The sequence below is a fragment of the Thermobia domestica genome, chromosome 17 (assembly GCF_964235325.1).
Source record: "Thermobia domestica chromosome 17, izTheDome1.hap1.1, whole genome shotgun sequence".
Lineage (NCBI taxonomy): Eukaryota > Metazoa > Arthropoda > Insecta > Zygentoma > Lepismatidae > Thermobia > Thermobia domestica.
Genome location: NC_137470.1, coordinates 170,902,613 through 170,917,420, shown reverse-complemented (window position 1 = coordinate 170,917,420; position 14,808 = coordinate 170,902,613). Strand labels below are relative to the sequence as shown.

Genomic DNA, 14,808 nt, shown 5'->3' with positions numbered 1-14,808 from the left:
ACCGTCCAGGGCGGCAAAACTTCTAGCGCCGGCCCTGGTACAAACGAAAATCTCGCCTGCACATTTCTCTATAACTATATTCAAACGATTGCGAGAATTTGTGGTTCAATTGCACATGGTGGGGGGCTACCATTTAGACAGCCCCCACTTTGTTTTCGTTCTGCCGTCGCCCCCTAATTACGTACAAACGAAAATTTCGCCTGCATATTTCTGTACAAACGATGTACAAACGATTGCGACAATTTGTGATTGAATTGAACATGGTGATTGGGCTATCACTTAGAAAGTCCCCCACTTTGTTTTCGCCCTGGCGGCGCCCCTAATTATGTACAAACGAAAATTTCGCATGCACATTTCTGTACAAACGATGTAGAAACGATTGCGACAATTTGTGATTGAATTGGACATGGTGGGGGGGGGGCTATCTCTTAGACAGACCCCCACTTTTTTCGTTCTGGCGGCGCCCTTAATTATGTACAAACGAAAATTTAGCCTTCATATTTCTGTAGAAAGGATGTGGAAACGATTGCGACAATTTGTGATTGAATTGGACATTTGGGGGGGGGGGGCTATCACTTAGACAGCCCCCAATTTGTTTCAGTTTTTACGGCGCTCCCATTTATGTACAAGCAAAAATTTTGCCTCCACATTCTTGTACAAATGATGTAGAAACGATTGCGACAATTTTTGCTTGAATTTGACACGGTGAAGTGCTACCATTTAAACAGCCCTCACTTTGTTTTCGTTCTGGCGGCGCCCCTAATTGTGTACAAACGAAAATTTGGCCTGCACATTTCTGTACAAACGATGTAGAAACGAATGCGACAAATTGTGATTGAATTGGATATGGTGGGGGGATACCACTTAGACAGCCCCCACATTATTTTCGTTCTTGCAGCGCCATTAATTTTGTACAAACGAAAATCTCGCCTGCACAGTTCTGTACAAACGTTGTAGGAACGATTGCGACAATTTGTGATTAAATTGGACATGGTGGAAGGGAATACCATTTAGATAGACCCCACTTTGTTTTCGTTCTGGCGGCGCCCCTAATTGTGTACAAACAAAAATTTCGCCTGCACATTTCTGTACAAACGATGTAGAAACGATTGCGACAATTTGTGATTGAATTGGACATTTTGGGGGGCTAACATTTAGACAGTCCCCCACTTTTTTCGTTGTGGCGACGCCTATAATTGTCTAAAAACGAACATTTTGCTTGCAGATTTCTGTACAAACGATGTACAAACGATTGCGACAATTTCTGATTCAATTGTACATAGTGGGGGACTACCACTTATACAGCCCCCACTTTTTTTCGTTCTGGCGGCGCCCCTAAATGTGTACAAACGAAAATTTGGCTTGCACATTTCTGTTCAAGCGATGTAGAAACGATTGCGACAATTTGTGATTGAATTGGACATGGTGGGGTCTACCATTTAGACAGCCCCCACTTTGTTTTCGTTCTGGCGGCGCCCGTAATTGTGTACAAAGGAAAATTTCGAATTCATATTTCTGTACAAACGATGTGGAAATGATTGCGACAATTTGTGATTGAATTGGACATGGTGGGGAGGCTACCATTTAGACAGCCCCCCAGTTTTTTTTCGTTCTGGCGGCGCCTCTAATTGTGTACAAACGAAAATTTCGCCTGCACGTTTCTGTACAAACGAAGTACAAACGATTGCGACAATTTTTGATTGAATTGGACATGGTGGGGGGCTTCCATTTTGACAGCCCCCCACGTTGTTTTCGTTCTGCTGGCGCCCCTAATTGTGTGCAAACGATAATTTCGCCTTCACATTTCTGTTCAAACCATGTACAAACGATTGCGACAATTTGTGATTGAATTGGACATGGTGGGGGCTACCACGTAGACAGCCCCCACTTTGTTTTCGTTCTGGCGGCGCCCCTTATTGTGTAAAACGAAAATTTCTCTTGCACATTTCTGTACAAACGATGTACAAAACGATTGCGACAATTTGTGATTGAATTGGACATGGTGGGTGAAGGGCTACCACTTATACAGCCCCCACTTTTTTTTCGTTCTGGCGGCGCCCCTAAATGTGTACAAACGAAAATTTGGCTTGCACATTTCTGTTCAAGCGATGTAGAAACGATTGCGACAATTTGTGATTGAATTGGACATGGTGGGGTCTACCATTTAGACAGCCCCCACTTTGTTTTCGTTCTGGCGGCGCCCGTAATTGTGTACAAATGAAAATTTCGAATTCATATTTCTGTACAAACGATGTGGAAATGATTGCGACAATTTGTGATTGAATTGGACATGGTGGGGAGGCTACCATTTAGACAGCCCCCCAGTTTTTTTTCGTTCTGGCGGCGCCTCTAATTGTGTACAAACGAAAATTTCGCCTGCACGTTTCTGTACAAACGAAGTACAAACGATTGCGACAATTTTTGATTGAATTGGACATGGTGGGGGGCTTCCATTTTGACAGCCCCCCACGTTGTTTTCGTTCTGCTGGCGCCCCTAATTGTGTGCAAACGATAATTTCGCCTTCACATTTCTGTTCAAACCATGTACAAACGATTGCGACAATTTGTGATTGAATTGGACATGGTGGGGGCTACCACGTAGACAGCCCCCACTTTGTTTTCGTTCTGACAGCGCCCCTAATTGTGTACAAACGAAAATTTCGCCTGCACATTTGTGTACAAACGATTGAGACCATTTCCGATTGAGTCTGATAAGGGGGGGCTGTCTAAATGGACGTCTCCTTTTCACCTCTACTGTAATTAAATTCTTCCTCGAGAAAATCTGTAATCAACACTGTCAGTAGCTACGTCGTCGACTAATATACCTTAACAAGTACAGCTTTATTTTCGTATATTTTTCAACAGTTAACCAATTTAAAACTATCGCAAACAAGAATATGTAGTCAACTTCTTAAATACTTCGCTCGCAGGAACCCGTTTTGCGCATGCAACAAGCAAAAACAACATGTTTGGCGTCTCACAAATGAAAAAGGGGAAAAAAGAAAAGCAAAAGCAGCACGGCAGTGCCTTATCGCAGTCAGAGCTGACAACATAGTTTCGGTCGTCACTAACGCCAATAGACCTACTAGCGGTGTACAAGAGTTATACAGTTACAATATACGTTGTGCCACAGTAGCGCTACAGGCGGAATGTGCACGAACTACAAATGAATATGTTCCCTTACAAGCATCAGACACTGTTGCACCCTCTTTACATTCTACACATCATTTTTTCTCCCACTTTTTGACCTTGACAAGCAGAAGTACCAGGCTTTCCGAGTTCACAACCATAAACTGTTTGTGTACAGAGTACGTTTTCAGTTCTTCCAATATGACTGCGCGCGAAGAACAGGGGTGATGATCGGGCTACCGAATACGGCAGTCAGAGACACCCGGTTGCAACTTGAAATGTAAAATACAAATATAGAGCCTTGACAATGCCGTGAGGATGAATATATATATATATATATATATATATCGGGTGGTTCCGTTAGTCCGTACCAGGCCTTTAAATCGAAACCGGTCCGAGATATGTACACACGGAAAAACACGTATCCCATTAGTTGCAAAGGACAACAGAGCGAAGTAAAAAGTTTCGTCCTAGGGTCCCCCGCAGGGTCCAACTCAAAATTGTCAAATGGAAAGAGGGGTCAAGTGGTATATCGCTTGAAAGCTCTTGTAAAAAGAAAGAAGCTACAACAAGTCCCGATTTTCTACGATCACCCTATGCAAAATGGCGGCGGGTCAAAATGTCATCAAAATTTGCATTGAAAACAATATGGCCACCCCTATAAATCTGAAACAGTCAGCCAGACGGAAAAACTGAAAAACAAGTGTCACATGATGTTCAAAGACAACAGATTGAAGTAAAAAGTTTCGCCCCAGGGTCCCCAACGGGGTCCAACTCAAAATTGTCAAATGGAAAGAGGGGCCAAGTGGTATATCGCTTGAAAGCTCTTGTAAAAAGAAAGAAGCTACAACAGGTCCCGATTCGCTACGATCACCCTATGCAACATGGCGGCGGGTCAAAATGTCATCAAAAGTTGCATTGAAATGAATGTGAAAAACCACATATTCCAGTGGAATTGGCGGTAAAATTGCTGGACAGTGCCCGGTAGCCCTGAAGAGTTGTGGTGTTCATCATAAAAACACAGCGAGTGGTGCACACAGCCAAAATATTGAGTCAATGACACTAGTCGGTCGGGAGAAAACAACTGTTTTCACTTTGCTTGCACATAATTCTTCGAGATGTGGAACGAGGCAAGCATGCTCTACCAATGTTTCCTGCATCTGTTTTGTAAGAGGTCTGGGGCTTTTCCCAGATCTTGACCTTGGTGTCCGCATAGGATGTGTGTTTGAAAGCCCTTTGTCGGTAGTTGTGATGTTGCTTCTTAGAGTGGCCTCTTCCCCCAGATCTCCGACACTATGGGATCAAGGAAATTGAACACTGTATCCTCCCGATTGGCTAGCGCAACGGACGAAATATTTCGGCTGTGTGCACTACGCGATGATTTGTTTCCATGATGCACACCATAACTCTCCAGGATACAGCAATTATACGGAACATTCCCCTGGGACATGTTGTTTTGCACCATTTGCCCGCATTCAGCCCAGAACCCAAAACGGCGGTATAAATAGATCTGTATTCTGGACTTGCCGTGTGCTATCCAATGACGTATAAATCTTGCCAATCCCCGAGTGTCATGTTGCGACCCTCTCCGCGTTATTGTGTTATTTCTGTTCGAGAATGCATTCCCCCCCTCAATTCCCAACCTAGGTTTGAATGATGTCACAGCCGTATGTATACCTATCTTAAGCTCAGTGTTCCTCAGTAACAGCAGGCGAATAATAGGATTGACGCAAGGTTCCAGCCCTGTCCTTACCTGCCCTTTTATTCCCTATGCGTCGTGTAAAAGTGAAATTTATGAGACATTAATGTCGTGGAACGTATAACTTCAAATGAAATACCGAAATGAATAAACATACACATCTTTGATAACGGTTACTGCAACTGGATTGTGCTGGGTTATGGTTGTTGTACAAAACATACACCTTTCGAGAGAAACAATCACAGACAACCTTGAATTGAAAGGCACGAACGTGAGGTACGCTGGAACACAGTTTGTTCCACAGTAAGTTGAGCAGGCTTTGCTGAAAGGTCGTTAGTAGGAATTGTAGTGAAGTACTTGTGCTGTGCAAAAGTAATACACGCTACGAATTGAGTTGTGTGTGTGTCAGAAGGCTTCCATTTCATTTTAGAAGGTGGCACGTACTACCCTAATATCGTGTGTTAGTGCAGTGTCGGCTAAAGATAGCATTGTATTGGAACAGTGCCATATATGAACAGGGACGCATTTGTCATGTTAATGGTGTTAGGGGAATGTAGGCAAAACTATAGAGCTGCAACCCGAATTTATAACGCAAGGTTCCCACAGCAACAATCAATTTCCCATAATGTACTTCGACGGTTAGCAAATCGTCTGAAACAAACAGGGCGCATACCTCCTCAATATGTGGGTCACAAACATGCTCCAATTGTAGATGACAACGATGTCGTTATTGATGTTTTGGCTGCTGTCGAAGTACGTCCTAATGCATCCTCAAGAGATATTGCCCGGGATCGCGGAATTAGTCAAACAAGTGTACTGCGTATACTGTGAAAGCATAAACACCACCCGTATCATATCTCCTTGTGCCAGATGCTAACAGATGCCGACCGTAATAAGCGCCTCCAGTTTTGTAATTGGGCCCGTCAGAAATTGAGGACAAACCCAACGTTTTTCAGTATGTACGTCCTGTGGACAGACGAAGCAATATTTACAAGTGATGGTCATGTCAACCTACACAATGCGCATTATTGGGCTGCGGAGAATCCGCACTAGACACTACAGATCGACCGACAAAGACGTTGGAGCATCAATGTTTGGGTGGTATCATTGGAACACATGTAATTGGGCCCTGGTTTATTGATGGAAATTTAACGTCGACTCTGTTCTATCAATTCTTGACAACATCTACCGCAACTGCTGGAAAACATCCCACTTCATGTGCGGCGTAATATGTGGATGCAATTGGATGGTTGTCCAGCACATGCTGCTCGTATATGCAGAGGTGCATTAAATACTTTATTTCCGCACCGTTGGTTAGGAAGAGGGTCCAATACTCCTTTCCCTCCTCGCTCTCCAGACCTTACGTGCATGGACTATTATTTCTGGGGTTGACTCAAGGAGCTTGTTTACACGAATAGACCAACTACACCAGAAGATATGAGGCAACGTATAATGACCGCATTTCGAAGCACAGGAGAGGCAGAGCTTGAAGCTGTAGGCTATAATTATTATCGCCGTCTGGACCGTTGTGTTGCTGTACATGGACGACAATTTCGGTAAAACGTGCTGTGTGAAGTGCACATCTGTTACATAATGGACAGCAGCCGTCTCCAAGGTAAATATAATATATCCTTTGTACGTTATGCGATGGTAAATTAATTCTTAGAACAAGTTAGACGTTTCAATTTAATATGCTTACCTGTCCACCATAACGCTTCCATTTCCATACTGTGTATGTTGCCAGTGTTGACTACGAGACGAGACAAGACAACACTTTTCAGTAGTGTCACGAAGGAGGACTGAACAGTCTCTGTAGTATTGTACCCGGAAAACGTATGTTACCAAGGAAATATAGCTGTTCAAAATGTTCAGGGTCTTCCCTCCAGCACAATAAAGCAACTGCTAATTTGGAGGTGGACCCTGCCTGGATATCTAGAACTTTTTACCGTGATATGTTCTACTTTTGAAATAATGAGACACTTGTTTCTCAGTTTTTACGTCTGGCTGCCCGCTTCAGATTTATAGGGGTGGCCATATTGTTTTCAATGCAACTTTTGATGACATTTTGACCCGCCGCCATGTTGCATAGAGTGATTGTAGAGAATCGGGACTTGTTGTAGCTTCTTTCTTTTTACAAGAGCTTTCAAGCGATATACCACTTGACCCCTCTTTCCATTTGACAATTTTGAGTTGGACCCTTCGCTCTGTTGTCTTTTGCAACTAATGGGATACGTTTTCTTCAGTTTGTACATATCTCGGACCGTTATCAATTTAAAGGCCTGGTACGGACTAACGGAATCACCCGATATATATATATATATATATATATATATATATATATATATATATATATATAATATGCATAACATCGTAAGGACACAGTATGGGAGGTTCGTTATATTGTTTAAATTTACATCAAGGTAGATTCTTCCTTATTCGACAGAAGAAACGCAGTATGTTTTCTGTTTTTTTTTTCTTTGACGTTTCACTACGCATACTTTTTTGCTATAATGACGCCAAATTTCACGTTAATACACAAAAAATACCTTGTTCTCGTATGTTTCTACTAAGGATATTTATGGTGAGTTTTTAAATTATTATTTTTGAAAGGGGATTGTAGTACCATTATCAGTCAGTCTTTTATGTAAGGAGCATTGGAGCATTAATTCTGTGACATTCGTGATTAATCTGACGCTTACTGGCATTCCAAAAATAAATTTTGGTATCACATCACCCACCACCTTTTTATGCCGCGTGCCACCGAAAAGGGGGGCCTTCGCAAAATAGTGTTTGAGACGGCTTTAGTAGTTTGTGAATGAGTGTTTTTGCATTTTGTGACAAATACAACTCATTTGCCCCAAAATCTATGCGAATTATTATTGGAGAAAACTGCTTCCAAAATTTAACATTGAATCTCCCATAAGGAAAATAAACTTTTGCGTTTACACCCCCAAAAGGGAGGCTAAACAGCAATTTTCTCTTATTTGCTTTAACAATTGAGAAAATTCAGATATTTCTCAATAAGAATGCCAAATTTTACATTAATATTGTGAAAAGTTCATCTTCTGTCAGTGCTGTAGAAAATTACACGAATTATGGAACAGTCTATATATATATATATATATATATATATATATATATATATATATATATATATTAACAACTTCTTAACGTCGTGCCTTAAAAGCATGGGGATGAATAAAGGGTGACGTTTAGAAGTTGTTATTATTTATTTTTTAAAATGAGTAGGTTGACTTTAATTAAGAGGAAATAATGATAAATTTTGTTTTGTTTAATAAATGTATTGGTTTAAGTAATGTTATGATGTTTGTGTGTGTGTTTGAGTGTGAATGTAATATAATTATTTAGATTATAAATTGTAAATGTTTAGAAATTGTATTACGATTAATATGTACATAGTTGAGGCACATATACTTGCTTTATATGATGAGTGTTTGGATTGAGGTTGGATTTTTTAGTTTTGGATTTTTTGGTTTGGATAGTTGGCTGTATGTAATTTTTAACTGATTATTAATTAAAAGCCAACCATAAGAATTGGATTATGGTTGAACGTTGAATGGAGAGTAAAAATTTTTTAATTTATTTGTGGTTGTAATGGATTGTAGATTACTGTTTGGTTGCTAATTTTTTTTAGTGTTTTTGAATTTTTTGATTTATTTTGTTTTATTTTTGATTTCCTTCTGATTCAGATCCTCTCCAACAAGAGGTTTTTGTTTATGATTCCAGACATTGGAATCCGCTTTGTTGTTTATTTGTGTTTACCTGAGTTATTGGTGAAACATTGGTTTTAACCCGTATTATATTGTGATTAAATTTTTAGACTAATAATTGTTGCAGATTAGAAAGTTGTGCCATATTTAAATTGTGCTAATGTTAACAAACTAGATTTTACATTAATAACATTATAGATTTTGTTTACAACTTTACAAATCAAAACAAAATAAACAAACTAACGACTTAGCGTCTAGCCATTATTTTAGTAACAACATAACACAAATACAACCATTTACGTAAATAAACAAATACACGTATTTGTATGACATAACATTATATTATTACTTTAATTTTTTTAGTTTTAATTTTAATAAATTTTAGTTTTTATTACTAAAATAAAATTTTAAAACCGTATACCGCTACAATATATATATATATATATATATATATATATATATATATATATATATATATATATATATATATACAGGGTGGGCCATTTTAATTAATCCACGGAAATATCTGAAAAATGATAAAACATAGAAGAAATGTTTGAAGTAAACGTTATATATTGCTAAGGGGGAAAACCATTTCCGCCAAAAGTACCCCTCCCCACCCCCCGGAAATGGAGGTAACGGGGGGTAACTTTGAAATGTCAAGTGGGAACATGGGTCGAGTAATACCTCGTTCGAAAGGTCTTGGAAAACTAAGTAACGCTGTACCAAAATTTGTTTCATATGGATCACCAGTTTCAAAATGGCCGCCATGATATAGTTCGGAAACTCCAGTAGCCGTAGTATGAAAACCATGGGAGGTAAATGAATGGAACAAAATTGAAATACGTAAATATCATAGGGCATATCGAATGGTGTGGTCCCTGTGATCCCAGTGGCCTCCCTGAAGGGCTCTTGGGGGCTAACTTCAAGATTTCAATGTCCGACCGGACAATGGTTTGGGCGTACGCTTGACCTACCCAATGCTGTTTGGAAGCCAGACTTCAGGAATAGAGAATTAGTGCATTCAGTTAATGCGGATGGCCACAGTCAAGGGCGCCCATAAGGGGGGCAATGGGGGCTCTCGCCCCCCTAGATAAAATTGTGCTTCGGAATATCGAAAACTCAATAGAATTTTTCGAATAGCTACAGCAAAATTTGAAACTATATTTGAAATGTCGCTTTTTCTTGCCTCCCTTGGAAACCACAACATGGGCGCCCTTGACCACAGTTACATTTTGATTAACTATTAGCACTTATGTCATATTGTGAGCTTGAGGGACGAAACAGTGTGTACGTATATCCCCGAAATGCTTTCTGAATAACCATCACGCATTGCATAAAAGTTTCTGTGGCGACGGAGATTAGCAAATTCACACGTTTGTAAGTTCCAGCAACAGCATTATTCGACAACTTCTTTCTTATAACGTTCTTTCTGTTTTCGCATCAAATCATACTTACCCATACAGATATACGTTACCATTCAAATAAAATTTCACCTTTTTATAGTCACTACAGCGTCATCCTTACAAACAAATGTTTCAACCATACCATACCTATTTGTAAGGTAGCCTTAATTTGCGAATTAAAGTAGAGTTCTCATTTGAACTTTCACTGTTACTTTCCACCCCACTCACATACAGAGCACAGGAAAAGATTATTTTGCAGGACTTGGATATCTCTCTATACATTATGGCAATTTTACTCTAACATTTTTATCTCTGTTGTATCATTCTCGAGCCTTGGAACGCCTCCATGGTTTTCCTATTTAATTTTCGTTATTTTCATTTATCTCTACCCGTATTCATACTATGGGCACTAGACATTTTCTTAGACACATTCACCATGTCTTGGCGATCATTTTGAAAACGGTGTCTCATGTTGAAAATACTCTTACAGAAGCTGTTTGATATTCATTTGTCTATGTAACATGATGTTACTCGAATCAAGTTGCTATTTGAAATTTTCAAGTTGGCCCCGGATACCTTTCAGTGGAGTCACCCCGACAACACCTCTCGATGTGCCTTACGTCAGTAACCTACTCCAGTTTTTCTGCTGTTGATTTATCTCCAATCGCTTTCATACTACGGATACTAAACCTTTTCTCTGACACTGATACTATGTTTCGGCGGCCTTTTGAGAACACTGCCATTTCACCTCAATCGTTTTCTCCTGCAAGATGTTTGATTTTGCAAGATTTATCGAACGAGGTACCACTCGACTCATGTTGCTATTTGAAATCTTGAAGTTAGCCCCCAAGAGCCCTTCAGGGAGGCCACTGGGATCACAAGGACCACACCATTCGATATGCCCTATGATATTTACGTATTTCAATTTTGTTCCATTCATTTACCTCCCATGGTTTTCATACTACGGCTACTGGAGTTTCCGAACTATATCATGGCGGCCATTTTGAAACTGGTGATCCATATGAAACAAATTTTGGTACAGCGTTACTTAGTTTTCCAAGACCTTTCGAACGAGGTATTACTCGACCCATGTTCCCATTTGACATTTCAAAGTTACCCCCCGTTACCTCCATTTCCGGGGGGTGGGGAGGGGTACTTTTGGCGGAAATGGTTTTCCCCCTTAGCAATATATAACGTTTACTTCAAACATTTCTTCTATGTTTTATCATTTTTCAGATATTTCCGTGGATTAATTAAAATGGCCCACCCTGTATATCCGTCCCGTAAGTATGTTTACATAAACATCTCAGTAACTATTGAAGATATGAAAAATGATAAGAGAGCAATGTTATTGGAAAGTTTGTGTTTTCAATCTAAAATGGTAAAATTTTCGCAATTGGAGCAACCGTTTGGGCTCTATACTGGTATAACACCCAATGGTAAAAAGAAAAAAAGTGCAACGGTGCCACGTCCTTGTTGGACAACAATGAAGGAAAGTGCTTGTGGTTTGAAGTATCCTGGACCAAGCAGAATTGAAGGGACGGCCACAATGAAGGATCACACCCGACGTCAATCCAAGGCAGTAGCGTCACCAACAGAGGAGAGGAGCAGGTACGAAAGAGAAATTGAATTTATTCACAACAAACTGGTATTAATGGATAATCGATGTCAGCGAGATGAGACAAGAAAACAGTTGAATAAATTAGAAAGGGCCTGATTGCCAAAGCTCAAAAACCAAAGAAAAGTCGAAAAACATGAGTTGTTACGAACAGGTACTACGACCATGTGAGTGCTTTAAAACGGAAGCAACAACTTTTAAGCTAAAACTCCTTACAAATGTATTCTGATTGGTACTAAGACAGTATTATTTCGTTCAGAGTTGTCTTAGTGGCAATCAGAATATATTTGTAAAGAGTTTATGGCTTAAAAGTTGTTGTTTCTTTTTTAAAGCACTCACATGGTCGCAGTACCCTTTTAACTTGTATTGCGACTCATGTTTATCGACTTTTTTCTGGTTTTTGAGTTTTGGCACTTAGTTTTTTTCGCTAATTTTATTCAATTGTCCCCTTCCCTCATCTCGTTGACATCACTTTGCCATTAATACCAGTTTGCCGTGAATAAATTCAATCCAGTTTCTCTTTCGTACCTGCTCCCCTCCTCTGATTGTGACGACATTGCCTTGGATTGATGTCGGGTGTGATCCTTCTGCATATCCCTCAAAGTGGCCGTCCATTCAATTTTGCTTGCTCCAGGATACTTCAAACCACAAGCACTTTCCTTCATTGTTCTCCAACAAAGTCGTGGCAACGTTGCAATTTTCTTTACCATTGGGCGCTATACCAGTGTAGAGCCCAAACGGTTGGTCCAGTTCCGAAATTTTAACATTGTAGATTGAAAATACATACTTTCCAATAACATTGTTATCTTATCATTTTTCGTATCTTTAGTAGTTACGGAGATGGCCTATGTAAACGGACTTACGGAACATCCTACATATATATAAAGTATTTTTCTTTTTTCTCTCATAGCAGGGTCAAGTTCTCATCAAAAGATGGAACGAGCATACATGATAACGTCGATCTGAGCAATAAGAAGAATGGTTCTGAAAGTATTAACAAATATCAGGCGAATATGGTGAAAACTGCCATTGTCGATTACAATAGTGTAAAGAAAAGTTCATCAAGAACATCAACTGCTCCTAAAAATAAAAACAAGGTTTTCAATTGCGACATGTGCTCCTACTCTTTCACTTGTCAGGATGACTACATGCACCACTTGAGAACACACCCAGAATACAAATACAAATGCACTCAATGTCTGAAATCATACAAGGTAAAAGGTTCGCTTATAAATCATAAACATTACCATAATCCCCGCTTCTTGTGTAATATATGTCGAAAGGCGTTTCCGGACAAATCCAGTCTACGGCTTCACACTAGAATACATACTGGAGAGAAACCATTCCAATGTGCAGTGTGTAAAAGTTCTTTTGCATTGAAAGGAAACCTACGGGATCACATGTTACGTCATACTGCAAAACAATACTCTTGTCCATATTGTAAAAAACGATTCACTAAGGAAAATACCTTTAAGCTCCATGTAGAAAAGCATTCACAAGACAAAATAATATGTTCAATATGCAAAGAAATTTTCTGTGTCAGGTTACTGTTTGATAAACACTTACGACAACATAAAGAATGCACCTTCTCGTGTGATGAATGCGGAAAATCATTTAAAGCTAGGGAGTATCTCACTATTCACAAACGTCGACACGATTTCAGTTTCACATGTACAGTTTGTAACAAGCCATTCGCAAGTAAGACGGATCTTGAGCTTCACAATAGAACACATACTGGTAACAAGCCATTTAGTTGCGAGAAATGTGGGAAAAGTTTTACTCAAAAGTCTAATCTTAAAACTCACATGAAAGGTAAACACGATGAAGTAAACGTATTCAATTGCACTTACTGTCCACAATCCTTTAAACTAAAACAAAGTTATAAGGATCATATTAAGACTGTGCATTTGAAGGCAACGATAGTCAAATGTTCGTTATGTGATAACATTTTCTCCTGTAAAAGTGCTTTACATTCGCATATGAAGAACTCACACATAAGGATAAAATACGTTCCATGTAAAATATGTGGCAAATCCATCAAGGAAAGAAATTTGAAACTTCATGAAGACATTCATTCTCAGGATAGGACAAGATATAGTTGTGATCAGTGTGGTAAAGGTTTTGTGAGAAAGGGATATTTAGAAACTCATATAAATTTACATGCTGGTTTGAGACCGTTTGTTTGTAAAATCTGTGATGCTAAATTCACTCAGAAAACACACTTGCGTACTCACATAAAAGGAATCCATTCTGATAAACCTGAGTTTTCTTGCAACGAATGTGGAAAGAAGTTTAAATTCAAAGCACATATAGCTGAACATTACATGCAGCACCATTTTAAGGAAAACCCATTCATTTGTCACATATGTGGAAAAACATATAATATTCGTAGTTGTCTGAGAGCACATATGCTATCAGCTCATACTGATAGGGAATCTTGGTCCCATATCTGTAAATATTGTGGAAAAAAATTTTGTACTGCATTCAGTGTGAAACGTCATATAACTTCAGTACATACAAAAAAAGAGAGAATTAAAATTTGCTGTGAAATTTGTGGTAAAACAAAGATTAAGAGATACTTGAAAGACCATATAGCAACACACTTTCCACAGGATAGGAAACAATTCAATTGCGATATTTGTGGAAGAAATTTCATAAGTAGGCAATCTCTAGTTCACCATATTTCGCTACACTTCAGTAGGAAATCCTTTAAATATGAAGAGTCTGAGATTTCTGACAAAGATAATTTTAAGTAGAACTTGCTTTGCGTCATGGAGTAAACAACATTCTCAATTCAACTGGAGTTAATTTCCGGTTTAGGTGTTTACGGTGCTTTCTCCTCACTGTGAATGTAGTATTAGGGTGGTCCTTATTTCTCAAGTTGTATATATCTGAGACCGCACCCCTTAATTTTTTTCCTTTTAATGAGAAAAGTGTCCTGTGTAAGTTTGAGTTCGTTATGACGATGATAAATGGTGCCGCAAAGACATTTTAATCTTTCTAGGAATACGATTTAGAAAACAGTAGCTTCCTATGTTGCTCAATAGATGGCAATGCATTCACAGGCTTCAATTCTTGTATTTAATTCCGTTTTATATGTAATTTAGAGCATATATATAAACAAAATTAAGTTGGAAATAATAAACAAATGTCAAACAATTATTTTTTTTTTTTACAACTAAATCGTTCTCTCCCGTTGTTTTTAATTACAACTCTAATCGTAAC

General features: G+C 39.0%; 1 protein-coding gene across 2 annotated transcripts in view; it reads left to right on the top strand.

Moving 5' to 3' along the window:
- The window catches only part of LOC145674495 (uncharacterized), a 115,624-nt gene extending 101,166 nt beyond the window's left edge, over positions 1-14,458 (top strand). Inside the window, exon 4 of one of the 2 annotated variants that reach the window (XM_081744635.1) lies at positions 12,494-14,458. In XM_081744635.1, coding sequence (XP_081600761.1) covers positions 12,494-14,339 — 1,846 coding nt within the window. In that variant the 3' untranslated portion in view covers positions 14,340-14,458. Of the gene's footprint in view, positions 1-12,470 lie in introns of both variants that reach the window. The other variant, XM_081744636.1, reaches the window with a different exon arrangement.
- The last annotated feature ends 350 nt before the right edge of the window (positions 14,459-14,808 follow it).